General features: G+C 42.7%; 1 protein-coding gene across 4 annotated transcripts in view; it reads right to left on the bottom strand.

Annotated features, from left to right (window-relative positions):
* Positions 1-23,215, bottom strand: part of Pik3r6 (phosphoinositide-3-kinase regulatory subunit 6) — a 60,346-nt gene extending 37,131 nt beyond the window's left edge. For 3 of the 4 annotated variants that reach the window (XM_058572030.1, XM_058572033.1, XM_046422214.2), the window contains exons 1-3: positions 23,020-23,215; positions 6,001-6,074; positions 4,467-4,568 (exon numbers count right to left, since the gene is read on the bottom strand). In XM_058572030.1, coding sequence (XP_058428013.1) covers positions 4,467-4,479 — 13 coding nt within the window. In that variant the 5' untranslated portion in view covers positions 4,480-4,568; positions 6,001-6,074; positions 23,020-23,215. The remainder of the gene's footprint in view (positions 1-4,466; positions 4,569-6,000; positions 6,075-23,019) is intronic. The other variant, XM_058572032.1, reaches the window with a different exon arrangement.
* Positions 23,216-24,230: the final 1,015 nt, after the last annotated feature.

Genomic DNA, 24,230 nt, shown 5'->3' with positions numbered 1-24,230 from the left:
CACAAAGGGTGGGAATGAAGGATCCCTTTAGTTAAAAGGTAGAAAGCTAGATTCCTCAAGGTCATGAGGGAACAAGGGTTATGGGGTTCCAGGTAATAGGAAAGACAAGGGCTGGCTGGGACAGGTTAATTTAACAATGGTAGCAAAGATCAGAGGAAGGCATCTAAGCATTAAGCCCAGTGCCCCCAAAAGCCACAGCAAAGGTCTCCTAATCCACCTTTGCCAGAGCAAAAGAATGTCCCCAAAGGAGCCCCTTATGTCCCCTGGATACTGTAAGCCTGGTTGACCAATTCTGGAGGCTGGAGCCAAGTACAGAAGACCACAGACTCTTCCTGCACCCAGACTGTGTAAGCCCTGGACTTATCACAAGCTCCAAGTGGAAGACACTGAAATTTATATTGATCTTGGTAAATGAGGGCTTGAAGGTAGATTTGATTTGATTGAGCAAAGAAAAAAAATTGGGGTATTTCTTGGGCTCAAGTATCTCAAGATTTTTAATATATGATATATATGTCTAACCTTATCATTGACTCAGAACAGTCAATAAATAAATTACATTCATTATTATTATGTTATCACCCATCCATGAATGCAGGATATTACTATTAGGTATTAATAGTAATATTTAAATAGCCCTTGAAAGAATATCCTCTAAAAGTAGCAAGTCAATGCTATATGTTCATCATATGGATTTCATTTTCATGAAAGGAAGATAGGAAAACTACACTTCCCAGACTCCCCTGCAATTACAGAGGAGCCATGTGATTATTCTGACCAATGGAATGTAGAGGAAGTGATGTATGAGACTTGCAGGCCCCCCTCATAAAATTTTGTGCACTGTGCTCCCTACTGTTCCCATTCCACAGTGACTTAGGAGGGTACATGTTGAAGATGATGATGTCACAAAAGGAAAATGCCTCAGGCCCTGAATGACTGTGTGGAGCCCAGATAGGACTGTGATGTGAGTGCAGAATGAACGTTTGTTGTGCCATTCCTCTGATATGTGGCGTCATTTGTTATAGCAGCTAGCATGCTCTGACTTGACTCATGGATATTCAACGTGTTTTCCACGGTGTATGTCATTTGATTCTACCAAGAGCCCTGTGAGTTTGACAGGACCATTACTGTTCTCTCTGTCTTATAGGTTCCAGGTCCAGAACCCTTATCCTAGTCCCAGATTACGTCTCCAATGACCAAGGTTCACACCAAGAAGGACCCTAGAGCCTCTCTTCCCACTTTACAGATGAAGCAAAGAGGCTCCTTTATTTAAGGTTACACAGCTTTTGGAAGCCAAGCTTGCCCAGTCAAATGCTTTTCCCCTAAAGCTGTGCTTTTGCATGAGATCATCTGCCTGCTTACTGGGGAAAAAAAGAGAAAAGGGCACACCCAGGAAGGACCCTGTGTATGCCTATTCATGCGCACCTGGGACTTGAAATGCAACATTTGTCTGAAACAAAGGTTTCCAGTTCCCACATAAGTGTTATTGTACAGTGGTCCACTTTAAGCTTTGAATATAGCCCTTGCTGCTCTGCCACTGCAACTTGTTTTTAAAATGGACATGTTTGGGCTGGGGATGTGGCTCAAGCGGTGGCGTGCTCGCCTGGCATGCATAAGGCCCGGGTTCCATCCTCAGCACCACATACAAAGATGTTGTGTCCACCAAGAACTAAAAAATAAATATTAAAAAATTTCTCTCTCTCTCTCTCTCTCTCTCTCTCTCTCTCTCTTTAAAAAATAAAATAAAATAAAATGGACATGTTTCTTTCTCTTCCTCTCTCCCTGCTCCTCCCTAATCTCCCCCCCACTCTCTATTCTCAGGGGAAACAGGATTACCTTTCTTCCCCATCCTAGGCAGAGTTATCTGTCTTTGATCACACACCCACCATAGGAAGGAAGTAATCCAGACTTTGGGATGGTACCAGAAGATCTCAGAAATGACTATCTTCCAAATTAACAAGTGAATTACAACTGCAACAGAAAACATGTGGAATGTAGCCTTTGAGTCACTTCTTTGAAAGTCCCCTATTCCTGCCGATGGGCAGAATCACAGCCTTTGGGACAAGAGTCCCTTGTGCTTCTTTGCTAGCAAAGCAATAAACTTTCTTTTTATTTTTTTCTCAAAACTATGTCCTGGTTATTGGATTGGCATCAGGGACAAGGACCAAGTTTTTGGCAACATTATTACAGCTGAAGAGATAATATGGAGGGAGAGAGGAAGGGATAAAGGGAGAAGAAAGGCCACCAAGATCCCTACCATGGTAGGACCCCTGTAGTCCAGGCTTGCTCTTTAATTTCAAGTTCATCTGTCCCAGGACTTGGCAAGCCAACCCTCCAATGCCCTGTGACCCCAGACAGAACCAATTCCTCTCCTGGAGTGCTTCACTTTTCTCTAGTTCCCAACCTTGACCGCACACTAGAACCACTCAAAAGCTTTAAAATCTACAAATGCACAACATCCTCTGCCAGATCTCTGAGGTGGGGCCAAATCACTGACTTTTTTTTATAACTCCCTAGGAACTTCTGATGTGCTACTAGTGTCTCAGGTGATCAGCTTGGAGTTCTGGTTAATGATCAAGGAGGAATCCAGTGACCAGATGCTCCCAGCTCCTCCCCGAATTAAGGAGAAAGTTCACAGCATCAGGATAACTCTTCCCTGGTAATGCTCCTGCTGGTCCTGGTGGTGGGAGGAGATGCAAAAAATACAGTTGGAAGCCAGACACTGTGGCACTTGCCTGTGACCTCAGTGACTCAAGAGGCTGAGGCAGGAGGATGGCAAGATCGAGGTCAGCCTGGGCAATTAAGTGAGACCCTGTCTCAAAATAAAAAATAGAAAGATCTAGGGATTTAGCTCAGCGGTAAGCACCCTTGAGTTCAATCCCCAGTACTTAAAAAAAAAAAATACAGTTGGAGAAAGTTGATTTTTGTTGTTGTTTATTAGCTTGTTTTGCAATATATCGAATCTTTGTTCTGAAATATAAACCTTGGCACTGAGGAGATAGCAGTACCCTAATTCTTTTGGGGTCCAGCTCTGACATGATTAAAATCTTCTAAGAAAATTTTTCAAGTAGACTAATCTTTTTTTGTTGTTGTTTGTTTGTTTTTTAGACTAATCTTTATTTCCTTGAAGTTACCCCACACCCACATGTGATGATGGTTAATTCTATGAATCCACTTGACTGGGCCACAGGGTGCCTTGACACCTTTGGTCAAATGTCATCCTGGTGTTTCTGTGAGGGTGTTTTGGGTCGAATTTAACATTTAAATTAAATGAGTAAATCAGATTGCCTTCCCTACTGTGGGTAGGCCTTCGCCAATCAGTTGAAGACCTGCATAGAGCAGAAGGCTGACCTTTCCCTGAGTAAGAGTTTCCCCTTGCCTGACTGACTGCTAGCTGGGATACTGGCTTCTTCTCTGCCATTGAACTTCAACTAGAACATCAGCTTTCCTGGGTCCTCAGTTTGTGAACTATACAGGTCTTGGGATTTATCAGCCTCCACAATCACATAAGCCAGTATATAAATGATAACACACATACAGCTGTTTTTATATACATATGGCTATATATAAATGTATACAGGTATATATGGGTAGCTGTCCCTGCTTGGGGTGGGCAGAGTGATCCCCTCCCCTTCTTCCAGAGAGAAATCTTCAAGGGCATTAGAATCTGTGCCCAGTAGCCCAAAAAGTGGTCTTTGACTTGCTGACTGATCATTTGATGATACTCATTCAGGGAAAGGGTCATCTCTCCTTGTCCCAGAATGACGTAGAATGAAGAATCTCACCTTTGGAATCAGCTAGCCTGGGTTCCAGTCCTGGCTTTGCCATGTACTGAGCTGTGTGTCTTTGAGCAAATGATCTGACCTCTCTCAGCCTCGGTTTCCCTTTCATGAAAACAAGATAACCCTAGTGATATATCCCTACATCACAGAATCCTGTGTATGTTTGAGACATCCCATAGTGAAATCCTTAAGGATACGGATGCTGGGTTGCTAGGCTCCAATCCTGTTTTGATCATGTGACGTCTGTATGGCTTTGGTGGAACCATCTGCCCTCCCCATGACTCAGTTTTCTTTTCCGTAAAATTAGAGAGACACAATAATGCCTAGCTTAGGGGATGGTTATAAAGACAACGTAAGTTAACATTTGTCATGGGCTTTGATCGCTCCTTGATCACTGTTAGAGCTAGGCAGTTTTGTTCCCTTGCCTGTGTTTGGTAACAAACCTTGGCTATTTGTCATTATTCTCACTGTCCAACTCGACAACCTGCCAGCAGCTGGGACCCTCGTACAAGTGTGTACATGTCCATCTCTCAAGATGGTCTCACACTTGGACAGCTGAATTGGGGGTCTCTCACTTAGTTGGGTGCCAGTGACCCTGCTGGCCTTGGGGGACATCTCAGTCACAAGAGGGGCCTTCCTCACTGAGCAGTCAGGTTTGCTAGACCCTGACTCCACCACCACACTGACCTGAGCTCTCCATGGGGACCTGTGGTGCAGGTGAGGAGGATGTGGTTGTCTCTGGCAGCAAAATGGAAAGTAGAGTGGCTGTTTTTCTGCACAGAAGTGGTTCTGCAAAATAAGAGGCAGTAGTGTGAGTGGTGGGAAGGAACAGAAAGGGTATCTGGGACAGAAAAACTCCTAAGGGAAACTAGGCTTCCAGGACACCGGAGGAAAGTCTAGATTTATTGAAGCAATATTTAAACAGTACTTAAATATTTAAATGGTGGAAAGTCTAGGTTGTTTTGCAATTGTTATAACATATATATGTATATATATTCACGACATTTATATGGGACCTTCATATCGGTTGGTTCCACATCTGCAGATTTAAGAAACTACAGAGAGAAAATATTTGGGGGTTAAAAAAAAAACACCTTACATTTGTGCTGAGCACACCAGACATTTTTCTTGTCATGATTCCCTAAATGATACAGTACAACTATTTGCATAGCCTTTATATTGTATTAGATATTTTAAGAAATCTAGAGATGATTTAAAATATACAGGAGAATGTACATAGGTTATATGAAAATATGAGCATCCCCCCCAACACTGTCTGGCATGCAGTAGGTGCTCATTTAACACAGAGTATGAAAGAGGCTGAGGCTAGGGACAGAGAAGAAAGAAGGTGCAGCTCCCAGGGACTGTACCTGGTACCCACTGGAAGTTGGGGTGGGGGGTATGGAAGCAAATCCCTGAAGATATTGAGGAACAATTATGTTTAATTAATACTTAAATGGCGCTTAATATATATGCCAGGCACCCTTCTAAGTACTTAAAAAGTATCAACTCTTTAATACAAATATTAAGCTTATGAGGTGGGTAGCATTTCCCCTTCCCATTCTATAGCCGGAGAAAACTGGAGCATAGAAAGGTTACATAACTATTCAAGGTCAAATAGCTAGTACATAAAGGCATGCGAACTTGATCTCAGACTATCTGGCTCTAGAGCCCAGGCTGCCTCACTGTGACCACAGTGAGAAGTGCCCCACAGTCTGCTCCCAGTGGTCCCCTACTATTCACTGGAACAAATCCAAGACCTTGTTCCCTGGAGAGAGAACAAGGAGACATATGTGGGAAAGGTAATGGAGAGAGAGAGAGAAGAGACAGTATTAGTATTTTTTAGATATACACATATATGTGTATGTTTATATGTGTGTGTGTATATATGTATTTCTTTCAAAAAAATAAAATCTGAATCTTTAGATTATACATGGAATTTTATTTGTTTGTTTGTTTGTTTGTTTGTACCAGTTTGTTCACTCAGGGGCACTTGGACCACTGAGCCACATCCCCAGCCCTGATTAGTATTTTATGTAGAGACAGGATCTCACTGAGTTGCTTTAACACCTTGCTCTTTGCTGAGGCTGGCTTTGAACTCTTGATCCTCCTGCCTCAGCCTCCAAGCCGCTGGGATTACACCGCGCCCGGCTATACGTGGATTTTGGGGAAAATAATAATGACAGGAAAGGCTCTGAAAGAGTCAGAAAAAACTACTTACATTAGTAAACAGTAAGAACTAGCTCTAAAAAGTAGTACTGATCTAGATGTTTCCTCTGAGAAGTTCTTTCAAACCTATAGAAAAAGAGAAAATTTCTGTATTATTTAAACTGCTTGAAAATATAAAGAAGGAAAGATTCTTTGTTGACTGGAAAAAGCCAGCTTTACTTTGACTCCAATCAAATAAATAAAGATCATTTTAAAAATAGATCAAACACTTCATACCCATTGAAATGGCTATTATAAAAAATCCAAAAAAATCAAACAAATAAACTACAAAATTGTAGTTTTGGAGACAACTCCAGAAGAAATATAAAAGCCCACTTACAGGATATCAATTAAATAAATTAATCTGTGCCATGGGACACTATGCAGTCATAAAATTATGATGTATATCGATATTTACTGCATTAAAAAGACCTTCCAAAATATTCATTTTTAAACAGCAAATAGCAAAACAGTTAACACATTTCTAACATTAATTTTAAAATTTTTGGTCCTGGGGATTGAATCCAGGGGTGACAAACCACAGAGCCATATCCCCAGCCCTTTCTAATTTTTTTTTTTTTTAAATTTTGAGATAGGGTCTCTCTAAGTTGATTAAGGCCTTACTAAGTTGCCAAGGCTGGCTTTGAACTCATGATCCTCCTGCCTCAGCCTCCCAAGCCCCTGGGATTACAGATGTGCAACATCATGCCTGGCCTCTATCATTAATTTTTAAAAGCATTTTAAGTTTGTGTATATGCATGGAAAAAAAATTAGAAAACATCAAAACACGACATTAAAGTTTCTGATTCCAGTAAAGACAGAGTAAGTGCATTTCACTGTAACTCCCCACTAGACACTACTAAAAAATCCAGATGTTATACATGCAGCATCTGGATGAGGATTCTGAGAAGTAATTGGAAGCAGACAGAAGGTGGAAAGAAACCATAACTTGAAGTACGAACAATCGGGCAATGTGTTTTCCATTCTCCACTCTCTGTTCTACACTGGCTTGGACCCAAATCCAGACCAGAACCTAGAAGTACATACTGAGGATAGAAAAAAGTCAATGAAAAGCCCTCTCTTGCCCTGGGGTACAGTTCAGTGTCAGCATGTGTAAGGCCCCGCGTTTAATCCCTGGCACTGTTTAAAAACAAACAAAAAATGCCATGTTTTTCATATCTCAGGAGCAGAAAGGGGCTCTCTGAAGACTAGAGGGATGGAATAATCTCTTCCTTTTGGTTTTCTCCTGCTACTGTGATAGTAGTAACAGCAATAGTGAGAGGCAAGGGCCCTGCAGGTGACTAAAGTTCTGAAAAAGTGAAATTCTCTTAACTAGAGAAACTATAGTCCCAAGGGCATGGGAAGACTCCTTGTTGTTCTTTCCCCTCTATCAGGGGAACAAAAACAGATAGAGCAAACGAGATGGATAAGAACAGAATGGTCAACTTCCACAGTCACAATTACACTAAGTGTAAATGAGTTAAACACACCAAGTAGAGATGGTTGGAATCAATATGAACAGAAAAATAAATAACTCTATGTCACCATAGGCTCACTCCAAATATAATGAAATGGGTAAACTGGAGGCAAAGAGAGAGGGAAAGATCTATCATGCAAGCACTGAACAAAAGCAGATTTCGGGGAAAGGAAAATTTCTAGGAACAAAGTTGGCATTACATAAAGCACCTAACAACCAGGCTTCCAAATCCATGAAATAAAAATCAATAGAACTAAAGAATGAGTGGAAAAATTTCCACCATGCGACCAGCGCACTGGTTTCATTAAAGAGGTTCTTGGCATAAAAGTTAGCTAGTGAGATCAAAATAAACACACAGACTCAATTACCTTTTTCTATGACCAGGTCCGTGACGGCTCTCACCTCTCTGGCTCACACCTCGAACCACCCGGTAGGGCAGCAAAGCTTACTCAGGGCTAGCAGGAGAGAGAGAGAGAGCACGCCAGGGAGTGGTCATTTATCGGGGAACAAGAAATTCAGGGGAAAATTCCACCCAATGAAGGTTGAGGGGGGCAGCACTCCAAGGTCAGAGTCAGTGATTGGCCTCAGGGTCAGTGGTCAGTCACACCCCCACACGGACAGGCTCTCGCACCAGGAGAGGGTGGGGATAGCTCCAACACAGTTTAGCCAGAGCGCCTCACACCCAATCCGGGAGGTGCCCAATCACGTGCGAGAATGGCTTCCCACAAAAATTCACAAATGTAGTTGGAGATTTTAACAGGCCTCTGTTAAAATGGAAAATCATCAAGGATATAGAGAAAATGAATGACATTATAAATCCACTGAATTGGCATTTAGAGAATACTATACACAATAACAGCAGCATGTAAACTCTTTTCTTTTTTTTAAAGAGAGAGAATTTTTATTTATTAATTTATTTATTTTAGTTTTTGGCGGACACAACATCTTTGTTTGTATGTGGTGCTGAGGATCGAACCTGGGCCGCATGCATGCCAGGTGAGCGCGCTACTGCTTGAGCCACATCCCCAGCCCCAATTCTTTTCAATTGAACATGTAATATTCACCATGATAGACCATAACCTGGGTCACAAAACAAACTTTAACATATTTAAAATAATTGAAATCCTACTAAGCAGGTTTGCTGACCATAATAAAATGAAAATTGAAACCAATAACATAAAGCTATCTAGAAAATCTTCAAATGCTTGGAAATTAAACAAAACATACCTAAATAGCATTTGGGCCCAGAAAATATATGAAGAGGGAGTATTATGCCAAAACCAAACAAAGAAGAAAAGAAAACAGGCCAATATCTCTTATAAACACATATGAAAAAATATTCAACAAGATATTAACAACAAATCAAGTCCAGCGATATATAGAAAGAATAAAATGTACAATGACTTGATGGGTTTATCCCAGGATGTAATACTGGTCTAATATTTGAAAGTCAATAAACAAAATCTACATTAAAGACTAAAAAAGGAAAAAAAAAAGCATATGATCATGTCAATTGATGCAGTAAAAGGATTTGATAATTTTAATGCTCATTAATGATAAAAATTTATAGGCCAAGTGCATGCAATAGCACATGCCTGTAATCCCAGCAACTCCAGAGGCTGAGGCAGAGGATCCCAAGTTTGAGGTCAGCCTTAGTAACTTAATGAGATCTTATCTCAAAATAAAAAGATAAAAGGGGCTAGGGATGTAGCTCAGTGGTAGAGCACCCTAGGTTAAATCCCCAGTACTGAAACAGCAAATAAATAAATAAATACTTTCCAAAAAAATTAGGAACATGAGGGACTTTACTAATCTGATAATGGGCATCTACCAAAAGCAAACAAAAAATAAATAAATCTGCTAATATACTTATTGGTAGGTAAAAGACTGAGTGTTTCCCTCAAAAAACCTACACATATTGGAAAGGAAGAAATAAACCTATTTGCAGTTGAAAGGTCTATGTAGAATTCCTAAAACAAGGATAAGGAATAATAAATGCAAACAAATTAGATCCACAAACTATATCTTCTAGAACTAGTGAGCGACTTTAGCAGAGTCACAAGAAACAAGAGCAATTACAACACCTGTCATATTTCTACATACTAACAATGGACACTTGGAAATCAGAATTTAAAACACAATACCATATACAACATCTCCAAAAGGATAAAAAGAGATACTAAGTTATCTAACAAAATGTGTGGGATCTGTATAATGAAAATTATAAAATGCTGCTGAAATAAATCAATGATCTACATAAATGGAGAGACATACCATGTTTATGGTTTGGAAAACCTAAAATAGTTAAGAGTTCCTTCCAAAATGTTTTATAGATCAACATAATTCCAATATTAGTAGGATATTTTTGTAGCTACTTATAAGTAGATTCTCAAATTTACAGGGAAAGGCAAAGAAACTGGAGTAACCAAAGGATTTTGAAAAAAGAATAATATTAGAGGAAGTACATTATTTTAAGAATTATTACAAAGTTATGAGTAGAAAGCTAAACAAGGAGATCATATTAGATCAGATTTCTCCAGTTTTACTTGTGCTTATATCTGTGTGTTTGTGTTACCTTTTAATAATAAGTACAAAAGTACAAAAAAGTGATATTTATTCATAAGCCAGATAATTTTTACTTTAATAAATTTCTACATTTTCTGATTTTTAAATATTGTGTTTTGTTTTTTACCATTGAGTGGATGGCACACAAAAATGAAGAGAGCTAATATGCATAAATTGTGAGCATAATAAAACGCATGTCTATAAGTCCATCACTCAATTGAAGAACATAGCCATTGCATGGCTGCATAAAATCAGAAAAGAGCAATAAATCCATTAAAGTCACCACTGCTTTCTTCCTTTCTTGGCTCCAGGGACACCTGAGCTATGAGGGTGACCTCTTCATTTTGAGTTCAATTCTCCCAGTCTTGAATGGCATGGTCCGTCGTCTGGCCTCTGAACCTCAGCCTCCTCCTTGGTGTACCCCCAAAACACCATGTGACACATAAGACTATTAAATAACATCTGGACATTTTGATCAGGGACCCAAAACACAACTGAAGAGAGGAGTGTGTCAACCATTCATGCAATTCTCTTTAAAAAGGTACACTGGGCTAGGCATGATGACCAGCACCTGTAGTCCCAGCTATTGAGGAGGCTGAGGCAGGAGGATCTCTGGAGCCCAGGATTTCCAGATCAGCCTGGGCAATATGGTGAGACTCCAACTCAAAAAAAAAAAAAAAAAGGAGGTCCCTAGCATGTGTTTGTAAGAGTTGTAAGAGTAGGGATCTAAATCATAATGAACTATGCAAATTCAAACATTAAAATTTGACCATGAGTGAAGGAACCATCTAAGGGAAGGAGTAGAAGATGGCCACAGAGTATTAGCCACTGCATGCTATAGACAGGCAGCTGGGCACAAGGCAGATGATTCAGGTCCTAATCCCAAATCCAGAGGTGGGCAGGAGGCCAAGAGAGATTTTCCAACTGGGATCCCGGAATCTGGATTTCCCAGGTCTCCTAATTTCCTGTGTAGATGAAGGGAATGAACATAACCTTATTCCAACCCACTGCCCCTAGTAGGTCCACGCCACTATCATCTCTGGCTTGGATTTGTGGTAGTGCCCCCAATGCTCCCAGCCTCCATTCTTCCCCCTGCAACCTGTTCTCTGCTTAAAGTACCCCCGTGGCTTCCCTTCGATCTTCTAGTAAACTCCACCCCCACCCCTCATCTTACCTGCAAGCTTGCCTAATATGGCCCCAGGGCACCTCTCCAGCCTGGCCTCATTCTGCTCTCACTCCTTGGGTTGCACCAGTTTGCCAAGCTCAGTCCTACCTTAGGACTTTTGCATGCCTTTGCCTGGCCCTACCCCCAGCTCTTCCCCCCAGCTGGCTTCTTCTAAAAGTTCAGGTTTCAATTTAAATGTCACCTCCTCTGAGAGATCTTTCCTGACCACCCCAGTCATGTTCTTGTAAATGCTTTAATTTTATTCACAGAATTTGTCAGTATTGGTAATTTCCCTGTGTCCTGATTAGTTTTATTAGCAACCGATTAGAATTTGAGCCCAAGCAACACTGGATCCTGGTATGTCTTCCTTGCTAGAGCATGTCTGGTACCCAAGATGGCACTGGCACCTATTAGGCTCTGAACACATATTTTAGACGTTTGATGAATGAATGAAAGTGAAGAGGAATTTGGCCAAAAGTCACATGGCCAATGAATGACGGAACCAGTGCTGGAACTCAGATCTCAACCTGAGGTCACAGTCATCGCCTCTGCCTTCTGTATTCCTTCCTCTCTCCCCATCAAATCTCCAAGAGCCTCCTCTGCCCTAGTAAAATAAAATAAGCATGCAGATCAACTCCTGCCCAGGTGGGATCATGGAGTAGCTTTGAAGGAAAAGAAATCACACAAACAGACTAAAAGAGAAGTGTAAATCCAAGAAGCTTTTGTGGAAAGGTGCAGATGTTCCTGGGGGTGATTTTCAACTGAAGATAAAATTCTAAGACTCTTTAACAATCACTGTCCAAAAGATTTCTTATTGTTCATTCATTCACTCAATTCCTCATCCAGCGTCTGTTCATTCAGCATTTAAGGTATATTTGTGCAGGTGCTGGGAATGCTTTGCTCTGCCCTCTGGCTCCTCCCACAGTGGACCTCTGCAATCTACTTCCTCTCCTTTGGGGTTGCTGACCACACCATTGTGGGGGACAGCCCTCAGGGGACCAATTTCCTGCACTAAGACAGGAAATGGAAACAAACAGTACCACACTCATTCTCAAAATGCATCAACATCTCATTTGTTTTTAATTGCAGGAATGAGAGAAATTGCTTAGGAAAGAAGTTTGCCCTCTCAAATCCCAAAGCATGTTTTCAAAGGTTTTCTCAAAGCATCTTGATGGAGCCAAGCTGACACTGCACGCTCTGGAATGGTGAAGACTTAAAGAACTGATAGGAGCTGAAGGTTGCCTCCACCTTCCACAGAATGACTCTGACTTTTTGACTTCCCCCGTGTGCATATTCCGTTCAGCCCTGCTGACCCTGCCCTGAATATATATATGCGTGAACGTGGCTTTGGTCCAGCCCAATGAATGCCCCACTGGCTTTTTTTGTGAGTTTCTCAGCAAAAAAGGGTAAGGTTTTGTAATTCATTCATCCAAGAAGCACTTACTATAATTTGTAGTAGCTACAACCCTGATCAGCCATCTCTGCTCTTCCACTCAACTGTCAATTTGCCAGAGGAACACAGGTGATCATCGTGAATGTAAAAAACAAACAAAGCCTGAGCGTAAAACTTCCATCCTTGGGCTTTGGTATATCTCTTCAGGTGCTTTAGAGGCCCCTCTGGCTATTTCCTATTCCTGGTAATATTACTGGTGACTGAGGTTTTTGAATGAATCAAAAGGCATCCATGGAAAGCTATTCATGTGGCAGACATTATACCAGACCTGAGAGTTTAGAAATTAATGAATGAGACACAGTCTTTGCCCAGAGGGGCTTCTGGTCATACCGTAACTTCTTCACGACCACAGTGTGATTCTACTTGCCCAATAATCTTTTTTTTAGGGGGTGGGGGGAGTTCCCGGGGATGGAGCTCAGAGGCACTCAACCATTGAGCCACATCCCCAGCCCAATTTTGTATTTTATTAGAGACAGGGTCTCCCAGAGTTGCTGAGTGCCTGGATAAATTGCTGAGGCTGGCTTTGAACTGGCAATCCTCCTGCCTCTGCCTCCCAAGCCGCTGGAATTACAGGCATGTGTCATTTGCCTAATAGTCTTGAATAGGCCTCACACATTCCCAGCCAACCATTAAGGCAAGGAAAATATCTCCGAGGCCTAACATACACAACATACTTGTGATGGTTAATTTTATGTGTCAGAAAAGGTTTATTGTATCTCCCAGTTTTGGAGGTTTCAGGCCATGGTGAATTGACCTTATTGCTTTGGGCCTGTGGTAAGTCAGCACATCATGGCAGGAACACATGGTGGCGCAAACCCACTGACTTCACAAGCCAGGGGGCAAAAGAGAAAGGTGATGGACATGGGTTTCCATAATCCCCTTCATGAGCACACCCCCAATGACCTAAAGACCTCCCTCTAGGCCCCACCTCTGAGAGGTTCCACCACCTCCCCATATCACTAGTCTGGGGACCAAGTCTTTTCTACATGGGCCTTTGGGAGACACTCAAGGTCCAAACTACAGCAGAGTGTTTCTGGAAGAGATTAGCTTTTGAATCGTAGACTGAGTAAAGAAGATGCGCCCTCACTGAGTGGGTGGGCATTACCCAATTCTTTGAGAGCCCAATTAAAACAAAAAGTAAAGTAAATTTGCTCTGTCTGCTTGAGCTGGAAAATCCATCTTCACCTGCCCCTTGGATATCCGTGATCCTGCATCCTGAGCTTTCAGACTTAATTGGAAACCATCACCATTGGCTTCCCTGATTTTTAGGCCTTTGGATTTAGGTTAGAATGATACCATGAGATTTTCCTGGGCCTTCTGCTTGCTGATGGCAGACTATGGGAGTCTCAGCCTCATTAATCACCTGGGTCAGTTCCTCATAATACATTCTATACCCACAGGTATAATATGAAACATATAAACCATATACATATAAAATGTGTGTTTACATATAAACATTATATATACATATCTATCTATATCCTATTGATTTTGTTTCTCTGCAGCACCTAAATAATGCAATGTTTAACCACCAGTTGCACGGATGCACACAGGGAAACCCTGTAGACTATTCTCTGCCTATATATGCTTAAAATTCACTTTTTACATCAAAAGCTAGGCACAGGGTAAAAAATATAAAAGACATGCATGGCTTTATAATGTAAAGTGAGAGTCCTTCTTACCCGTCCTCGGGTCCATCTCTTTCCTTCTCCAGAAGAAACCCATGTTTTTTGAAAAATTGAATCCGTGGTTGACATGGAAAAGTCAGATTGCACCCAAAAATAAAAATTTGAACTTTTGTTTGAAAGAAATCACTGGAAAGACAGGTAACACTGGGTCCACATTTCTTTATGGCAACCATCTGCTGGCACTGAAGTATGGTTGCCCCCATTGAAGGGCCATGTGCTCCCTAGGACCTCAGTCCCCTCCCCCCACCCACTACATCCACAGTACAGAGGCCTTAGGCAGTGCTAGTACCAACCACACCAACACTACTAGCTTGGCTGTGGCATCATTTATGCCAGCTGCTGGCTTCTCAAAAGCAGACACTTTAGCAATTCACAGGTTATGTTGTGGTTCAAGTTCTAGTTCTCAAAGCAAAGAGTTAATTACAGGATATTCAGTGTGAACTGGGCATTGAGGTGAGCCACCGTGCCCATGTAAGTCATTCAACAAACATTTCTGGTGCATCTTGCACTTCTCCAGGGCACCTGGTTCTTTATATTGTGTTAATTGTCTGGTTGCCTGCACCCGTACATAACTTCACGAGGGCAGGAATGTTGTTTTGTGTCCCCGTTACCTGATACTGTTTGTGTCACTCAGAAGGCCCTCTCAAGCCCCATCTTGGACCTCTCAGGGTGCAACTCAGTCTGGCTGCTGCTTTTGTGCCACAAAAAGATGTGCAAGGTGCGGAACAATCCACAGCATGCCAGGCGTCATCTCACACTCCCCATCCCTCTCCCAGTTTGCGCAGTGAGCATAAGCATGCACATCACAGGAAACCAAGACACCGGTCTCTGACAACATCCTGGAAGGTCCCCAGCAGCTGGTGTGGGATGGACCCCGACCACCTGGGACTGTGGCACTAATAGGTGTGAAGTGTGGGAAAAGGGACAGGAAATCAATGAAGTAATTAAATTTGGATATGAGATGATGCTAAGTGCTATAAAAATAAAGTTGGGAGGGGGAATGAGAGGTCCCTGAGTTGGGGAGGGATTTTGAGGCTTTATTATATATTTAAAATTATTTTTTAGAGTTGTATTGTAAGCCAGGTGTGATGGTGCATTCCTGTAATCCCAGTGGCTGGGAGGCTGAGGCAGGAGGATTGAGGGTTCAAAGTCAGCCTCAGAAACTTAGTGAGGCCCTAGGCAGCTCAGTGAGACCCTGTCTCTAAATAAAATATAAAAAGGGGCTGGGATAATGGACACTACTGAAATACAGAAGATAATTAGAAACTATTTTGAAAATTTATGCTTCAATAAAATAGAAAATTTTGAAGACATTGACAAATTTCTGAAGACATGTGATCTACCCAAACTGAATCAGGGATACATACACAATTTAAACAAATCAATTTCAAGCAGTGGAATAGTAGACACCATCAAATGCCTACCATAACCAAGACAAGCCCAGGACCAGATGGATTCTCAGCCGAGTTCTACAAGACCTTCAAAGAAGAATTAACACCAACACTATTCCAAGAAATAGAAAATAAAGGAATCCTCCCAAACCCATTCTACAAGGCTAAATATCTCCTTGATAATAAAACCAGACAAAGACACATCAAGGAAAGAAAACTTCAGACCAGTATCTCTGATGAGCATAGATGCAAAAATTCTCAAAAAAATTCTGGCAAATTGCATACAAAACATATTAAAAAGATAGTGCAGCATAATCAAGTGGGATCCCAGGGATGGCAGGGTTGGTTAACATACAGAAATCAATAAATGTAATATATCACATCAATAGACTTAATAAGAATCATATGATTATATCAATAGATGCAGGAAAAAGCATTTGACAAAATATAGCACCGCTTCATGTTCAAAACACTAGAAAAATTAGGGGTAGTAGGAACATACTTCAACATTGCAAAAGCTATCTCTGCTTAGCCCAAAGCCAGCATCATTCTAAATGGAGAAAAATTGGAAGCATTCCCTCTAAAAACTGGAACAAGACAGGGATGCCCCCTTTCCCCACTTCTATTCAACATAGTCCTTGAAACTCTAACCAGAGCAATCAGTCAGACAAAAGAAAGTAAAGGTACACGAATAGGAAAAGAAGAACTCAAACTATCACTATTTGCTGATAACATGATTCTATATTTAGAGGGTCCAAAAAAATTCCACCAGAAAACTTCTAGAACTAATATATGAATTCAGCAAAGTAGCAGGATATAAAATCAATACTCACCAATCAAATGCATTTCTATACATACGTGATAAGTCTGCAAGAGAAATTAGGAAAACTACCCCATTCACAATAGTTGCAAAAATAAAATAAAATACTTGGGAATCAATCTAACAAAAAAGGTGAAAGACCTCTATCATGAAAACTACAGAACACTAAAGAAATTGAAGAAGACCTTAGAAGATGGAAAGATCTCCCATGCTCTTGGATAGGCAGAATTAATATTGTCAAAATGACCATACTGCCAAAAGTGTTATACTGATTTAAAGCAATTCCTATTAAAATCCCAATGACATTCTTCATAGAACTAGAAAAGGCAATCATGAAATTCATTTGAAAAAGTAAGAGATCCAGAGTAGCCAAAGCAATTCTTAGCAAGAAAAGTGAAGCGGGAGGCATCACAATACCAGACCTTAAACTATACTACAGAGCTATAGAAAACAAAACAGAATGGTATTGGCACCAAAATAGACATGTAGACAAATGGTACAAAATAGAAGACACAGAGACAAACCCACATAAATACCGTTATCGCATACTAGACAAAGGCACCAAAAACATATCTTGGAGGAAAGATAGCCTCTTCAAAACATGTGCTAGGAAAACTGGAAGTCCATGTATAACAAAATGAAATTAAACCTCTATCTCTCACCCTGCACAAAAATCAACACAAAGTGGATCAAAGACTTAGGCACTAGAATAGAGACCCTGTGCCTAATAGAAGAAAAAGTAGGCCTAAATCTTCATTATGTTGGCTTAGGACCTGACTTATTTAACAAGACTCCTAAAGCATAAGAAGTAAAATTAAGAATCAATAAATGGTGGGCTGGGGATATAGCTCAGTTGGTAGAGTGCTTGCCTCACATGTACAAGGGCCTGGGTTCAATCCTTAGCACCACACAAAGAAAGAATCAATAAATGGGATAGATTCAAACTAAAAAGCTTTTTCTAACAAAGGAAACAGCCAATAATATGAAGAGAGAGCCTGCAAAATGTGAGAAAATCTTTACCACATGCACCTCAGATAGAGCACTCATATCCAGGATATATAAAGAACTAAAAAAACTTAACACCAAAAATAAATAAATAACCCAATCAATCAATTGGCTAAGGAATTGACAGACCCTTCACAGAAGAAGAAATACAGTCAACAAACATATGAAAAAGTGTTCATCATTTCTAGCAATTAGAGAAATGCAAATCAAACTACTTTAAATTTCATTTCACTCCAGTCAGAATGGTAATTATCAAGAATACATGCAGGGTTGAGATTGTGGCTCAGTGGTAGAGCGCTCGCCTAGTATGGGTGGGACCTGGGTTCGATTCTCAGCACCACATAAAAAAAAATAAAGGCATTGTGTTGTGTCCATCTACAAAAAAGATTCTCTCTCTCTCTCTCTCAAAAAAAAAATACATGCAATAATAAGTGTTGGTGAGGATGTGGAAAAAGAGATTCACTCACATATTTCTGGTGGGATTGCAAATTGGTGTAACCACTATGGAAAGCAGTATGGATATTTCTCAGAAAACTTGGAATGGAACTACCATTTGACACAGCTATCCTATTCCTCAGTTTATACTCAAAGCACTTAAAATCAGCATACTACAGTGACACAGCCACATCAATGTTTATAGCAGCTCAATTCATGATAGCTAAACTATGGAACCAACTTAGAGGCCCTGCAACAGTTAGAATGGATTAAAAAATGTAGTATATGCACACAATGGAATATTATTACTCAGCCTTAAAGACGAATGGAATTATGGCATTTGCAGGTAAATGGATGGAACTAGAGAATATCATGCTAAGTGAAATAAGCCAATCTCAAAAAACCAAAGGTCAAATGTTTTTCTCTGATAAGCAGATGGTGATTTATAGTGTGTGGGGGGAATGGTAGGGATTGTGAGAGGAGAGTGAAGGGAGGGGTGGGGCGGTGGGGATGGGACAGACATTGTTACTCTATATACACGAATGATTACACAACCAGTGTGACTCAGCACCATGTACAACCAGAGGAATGAGAAGTTGTGCTCCATTTGTGCACCATGTGTCAAAATGCATTCTACTGACATGTATAACTAATTAGAACAAATTCTTAAAAATTAAAAAAAAAAAGGCTGAGTGTGTGGCTTAGTAGTGAAGCCCCTGGGTTCAATCATTAGTACCAAAAAAAAAAAAAATTGTGTTGTAAGGTTGACAGTTTGTAATTGTATGTATTAAAGAGATACAAAGTGCTGGGCCAGATGGCGCAAGCCTGTAATCCCAGCAGCTTTGGAGCCTGAGACAGAGAATTGCAAGTTCAAAGCCAGCCTCAGCAACAACAAGGCACTGAGCAACTCAGGGAGACCCTATCTCTAAATAAAATGCAAAATAGGGCTGGGGATGTGGCTCAGTGGTTGACTGCGTTCAGTCCCTGGTACAAATAAATAAATAAATAAATAGGGATATGAAGTGAGGTTACAATATATATGCACAATGTGGAATGATTAAGCTAAGCTAATTAACACATCCAGCACCTCACTTCACATTATTTAGAGTGTGAGAACATTGAAATTTGTTTTCTTAGCAATTTTGAAATATACATGCTTCTCAATTTACAATAAGGTTACATCCTAATAAACCATCATAAATGAAAAATATCATAGGCCAAAACCACATTTAATACACTTAATCTACCAACCATCATAACAGCCGAGCCTATCTTAAACATCCTCAAAACACTTATATTAGCTTAGAATTGAGCAAAATCATCTAATACAAAGGCTGTTTTGTGATAAAGTATTAATACATCATGGAATTTATTGAATACTGTATTGAAAGTGAAAAACAAAAGTGGTTGTAGAGTGGTGCACGCCTATAATCCCAGCAGCTTGGGAGGCTGAGGCAGGAGGATCACGAGTTCAAAGCCAGCCTCAGCAATGGTGAGGCACTAAGCAATTCAGTGAGACCCTGTCTCTAAATAAAATTACAAAATAGGGCTGAGGATGTGGCTCAGTGGTCGAATGCCCCTGAGTTCAATCCCTGGTATCAAAAAAAGAAAAGAAAAGAAAAGAATGTTCTAGTAACTTTTCTTTAAGTTTAAAGGTTTTCAAAAGAAAATTTCAGTAGGGTATAGTGGCACACTCCTATAATCCCAGCAACTCAGGAGGCTAAGGCAGGAGGATCAGAAACTTAGTGGGGCACTAAGTAACTCAGCGAGACCCTGTCTCTAAATAAAATACAAAAAAGGGCTGGGGATGTGTGTGGCTCAGTAGTTAAATGTCCCTGAGTCCTTGAGAATGGTCGGAATGGCTATGTTTCAGCACCATTGTAAAGTTGAAAAATCATAAGTTGAACCATTGTAAGTTGAAGATCACCACACACAACACATTATTATTATTATTATTATTATTATTATTATTATTATTATTATTATTAATTATTGGTGGTGCTAGGGATTGAACCCAGGGCACCCTACCACTGAACTATGTCCCCAACCCTTTTTATTTTGAGACAGAGTCTTACTAAGTTTCCCAAGTTGAATTCAAATTTGCAATCCTCCTGCTTCAGCCTCCCAGGTTGGTGGGACTTCAGGTGTGTGTCACCACGCCTAGGCGCAATCATTAACTACACTGTTATGACTACAGTCACCAAGCTGTGCAAAACATCTCAACTCATCCCTTATTCTAACTGAAATTTTGTACCCTTTGACCAACATCCCTTCATTTTTCCTGCCCCCCAAGTGTGTGTGCAGTTTTTAAAAGGGTGATTAGGTATGTCTCCCAAGGGGATGACATTTGAATAAAATCCTGAAGGAGACAAGAGCGAGCCCTGCCAGATCTGCAGAGAAATGTTCCCGCCAAAGGGAACAACAGAAGTAGAGTCCTGGGGTGGGAGGATTCTTGGTGTCTCCAAGGGACAGTGTGGCCAGGGTGCAAAAAGTAAAGTAAAGGGACAATAGGTTTGTGTTTGTGCACACCCTGTGAACTTTTTAAAGACCATCTTTTCAGGAATATTTATATAGCAAACAGCCTTGCAAGAGAGAGTGCACAGGGCAGATTTACTTGCTGTCCAGAGATAATGTCTCCATTCAGGGCAAAGGTTGGACAGATTTGCCTGCAGCCCTCTGGGGGGAACCTGAGCTTTCCTGAATTCAGGTTTCCTTGGCTACGATGCCCAACATCCCTTTGGATTGGCCTCCACATGCCCCCAGGGGACCTTTGCCACAAGAGACACCCATGGACATAACACTCGGGTTGCTTGTTGGGCTGTGATAAAGTCCTTTGTCTCTGACCCTAGAATTTCGTGTCTTCCATCAGCATCCTCGAACTGTGGCTGGCTAACCTGCTCCTCATACGTAGGGCCACAGAGATCCTTCACAGTTCTTGACAGAGAGGCGAGGTCAGAGACAAGGACTGAATGAACGAATGAACGAATGAATTGGGATTCAGAGAGCATTCTTCCTCAAGTGCAGAAGATGAGCAATGAATAGTCCTCGGGGACATTGCATACAGAATCGGTCACTACCATGGAGGTCCAATGGGCCCAAGGACGATCACAGAAGGGGTAGAAAGAATCAAGTAGAGCCTGTTCACACTGTAGTTGGTGTGTGAAGATGTGGGGACCACACTTCTGGGCTGAAGAACTAAAGAGAGAGGATTTGGAGGAGGAGGATTGTGCAGAAGCCAGCTCCCCAGTCCTGGCTCCCAGAGCCCGCAGCAGGCGGGCTGCTCAGACAGAAGAACTTACCACCCAGCCCAGGCCTTCAGGACCAAAACCCGAGAGAAAGAAAGACAGGGGGCATCCCGCGATCACCCTCTGACTCCGCAGGTCCTGTGTCACCTGCTTCTCTCACCTCCCCAGGGGGGCCTCGCCTCCCACTGAGCTGCCTCACACTCCCCATCATCAGACTTGCCAGACAACAGAGCCCAGGTGTGGGTTTAGAGGTGTGATCAGTGGATTCCTTGTGAGGGGAGGAGAGTGAGCCCCAGGGGGCCAGGAGGCCAAGTCCCAGTTTCCTTGGCTGTCCCCTGTGGAAGGCGGCAGTCCTGTTTCCTCAAATGTGTCTGTCCCTGGCTGGGAAGGAAACACCTGGGTGTGGAAGAGCCCCTGGGGATGAGAAGCATTGTTCCCAGGGACCAGGGGCCTTGGGTGGGATCTGAGGGGCCTGGATACTGAGGCACCAGATGGTGGGCACAGTAGCTGGGCATTCACCTCTTGCCACTCAGCTGAGGAGCTCTCTTGGAGACAGTGTGAGGACAGGCTGCGGGCCCTAGAGGTGTGGCTTAGCATCCCACATCAGAATGCCTGGGTTCCAATCTGCTCTGTCACTAGGGCCACTTGGGCTGCTGGTTGCTTCAAGCCTCTGTGCCCTCGTTTCCCTATCGGTAAAGGAGAGCAGAGAGGAGCACCTCCCTCACAGGATTGTCTTGGGGACTCAACAGGGGGATATTTGCAAACCACTTAGGGCTAAATAAATGAACACAACAGGCCCACACCTGGGAGTCCTTTGCCAACTCTACTCCGCTGGAGCCAAATGGGGTGGCTGACTGTCCGTTCCCTGATCCCAACCTCTGTGCCAACTTTCCTGCCTCTGTGGGTTTGTGCACTCTGTCCCTGTCAGCCGGAAAGTCTCTTGCCCCATTTCTGTACCCCAGGCCTTTCCTCTCCCTGAAGGCTCAGCTCAGGTGGCCCAGAGCCCTCCCTGATCCCACACCCGGGGGGCTCTCTCTCCCCCACTCCTACACACCAGGGACCCTCGCGAGTCTCATTTCTGTGTCGGACTCTCATGGCCGTGTCTCAACTCCCAGGCCAGGTGGTCATCTCCTCAAGGACAGAGACCGGGCCTTGGTCAGGCTCTGCCACCAGCTGCACAGAGAAGATGGTTGATCCACATGTACAGAGAAAAATCAAGCCGGATCAGCCAGACTGCCACTGAATTCCCCTGGAGAGGGACGCACAGGTGATGTCCCAGAAGGGACACAAACAAGGACCCGGATGACTGACTTGGAGTCCTCACTCATTCTCAATCTTTAGCAAGTCACCTCTCTCAGCCTCCATCTCCTGATCTAGGACCTGGGTGTTAAAACACGTATCCATCTGACCTCCAATTGCTGCTGAGAATCAAATGGGCAGAGGGGACCCTACAGCACGGGGCATGTAGAATGAGCCCTGTCATTCCTGGCGTATACAGAAGTCAAGGTCAAGGGAGCAGAGCTGCCCTTACAGGGTCCTGTGTGTTTCTTCATTGGAAAATCAGAAGCAGGCAGAGTGGTCCTAAGGACCACTAAGGCTGGGTAACTCTTCAGAAAGGTTGGCCTCAGCAGCCCAAGAGTTGGGCTCCTAAGAGCTGGGGACTCTCCGCCCCTCTGTGTCCCTCTTTCCCAACCCTTCCACCAGCTCTGCCCAGTTGTGTCTCTCCACACTCCCTCTCTGGAGACCCCTCCCTCCCTGGAGACCCCTCCCTCCCCAGCCAACACCTACCTTGGCTTGGCCACAGCTGCTCCACTCCTCAAACCCTCCAGCTGGTTAGCTCCCCACCTCGCACCCAGCAACACTAACCACCCCAGGGACCAGGACGTCTCGGAGGATCCTCTATCTGACTTTAGTCCTGACTGCTGCCTATAGATCTGCAGAGAACAGCCAGCCGCTCACAGGCCGGCCCTGTCCCTCCTCTTCCTTCCCCTTCCCCAAAGCCTTCGAAGCTCCTCCCAGACACATCCTGCTCGACGCTGTTTTCTGAAGCCGCCTCTGTGGTCACCCCCCGCCCCCCACACTGGAGCTTCTTTATTCTGATCTGGTGCAAGGGGGCAGGACAGGGCACCTCCACAGGGATCCACTCCTCGGGTGCTGATGGGGCAGGGACGCAGGAGCCCTGACCTCTCTTCTGAGCTCCAGACTTGCCAACCTTTCCCCTCCCAGGTCATCACCAGCCACGTGTCCTTCAAGCACCTCTGACTCGACAGATATAAGCCAACTCATCATTTTCCCTCTAAAGCTGCTTTTCGGTTTCTTTCCTCAGAACCCAAAACCTGGGGGTCATCCTAGCACCTTCCCCCCTCACCTGTTGCATCTAAGCTGCATCAAGTCCTGTCCATATCTCATGAATCCTCCACTGATTCCCATCCCCATGGTTGTCACTGCCTTATCAGGCCACCATGGTCTTTCTTCTGACACACTGCAACAGCCGGAGGTCTCCTTTTAATCCTGCCCCCATACCACAACCAAGGGCCTCTTTCAGATAGTAAAATGCAAATCTGATCAGGTTGCACCCCTGCTACAACCGTCAGTGGCTCCCTATTACTTTCATGATTATGGCCAAACTCTCCTTAGTGTGACTTTCAAGACTCTTCTTGATGTAGTTTCTCCTTAATCTCCAATCTTGTGTTTTCGCCTCTCGTTTCAGCCCCTCCCAGAAGTATTGCAGTTTTTCGACAATCCAGGCTCAGGGATTTTCTTCCCAACCCGACTCTTCTTCTGGCTCACCCTTGCCATCCTTCCCCATAGGGGAAGAGGAAAAAGAAGTCAAAGGAGAAAGTGTTAAAAGGAGAGAATGGATCAAAGATTAGTGCTAGGCGAGGACAGTTGTGGGTAGCAGATCAACTCTAAGATGACATGTTAGTTTATCACATCATTTCTCTGTTTTCTTTTTGTCATATTTTGAATTCAAGCATTACTTGGGGGGAGTCTCCAAC

The sequence above is a fragment of the Marmota monax genome, unplaced genomic scaffold (genome assembly GCF_021218885.2).
Source record: "Marmota monax isolate L192 unplaced genomic scaffold, Marmota_monax_Labrador192_F-V1.1 WCK01_AAM20220418_F8-fsc00243, whole genome shotgun sequence".
NCBI classification, from domain to species: Eukaryota; Metazoa; Chordata; class Mammalia; order Rodentia; family Sciuridae; genus Marmota; species Marmota monax.
The sequence above is the reverse complement of the archived record's forward strand: the minus strand, read 5'-3'. Positions and strand labels throughout refer to the sequence as shown.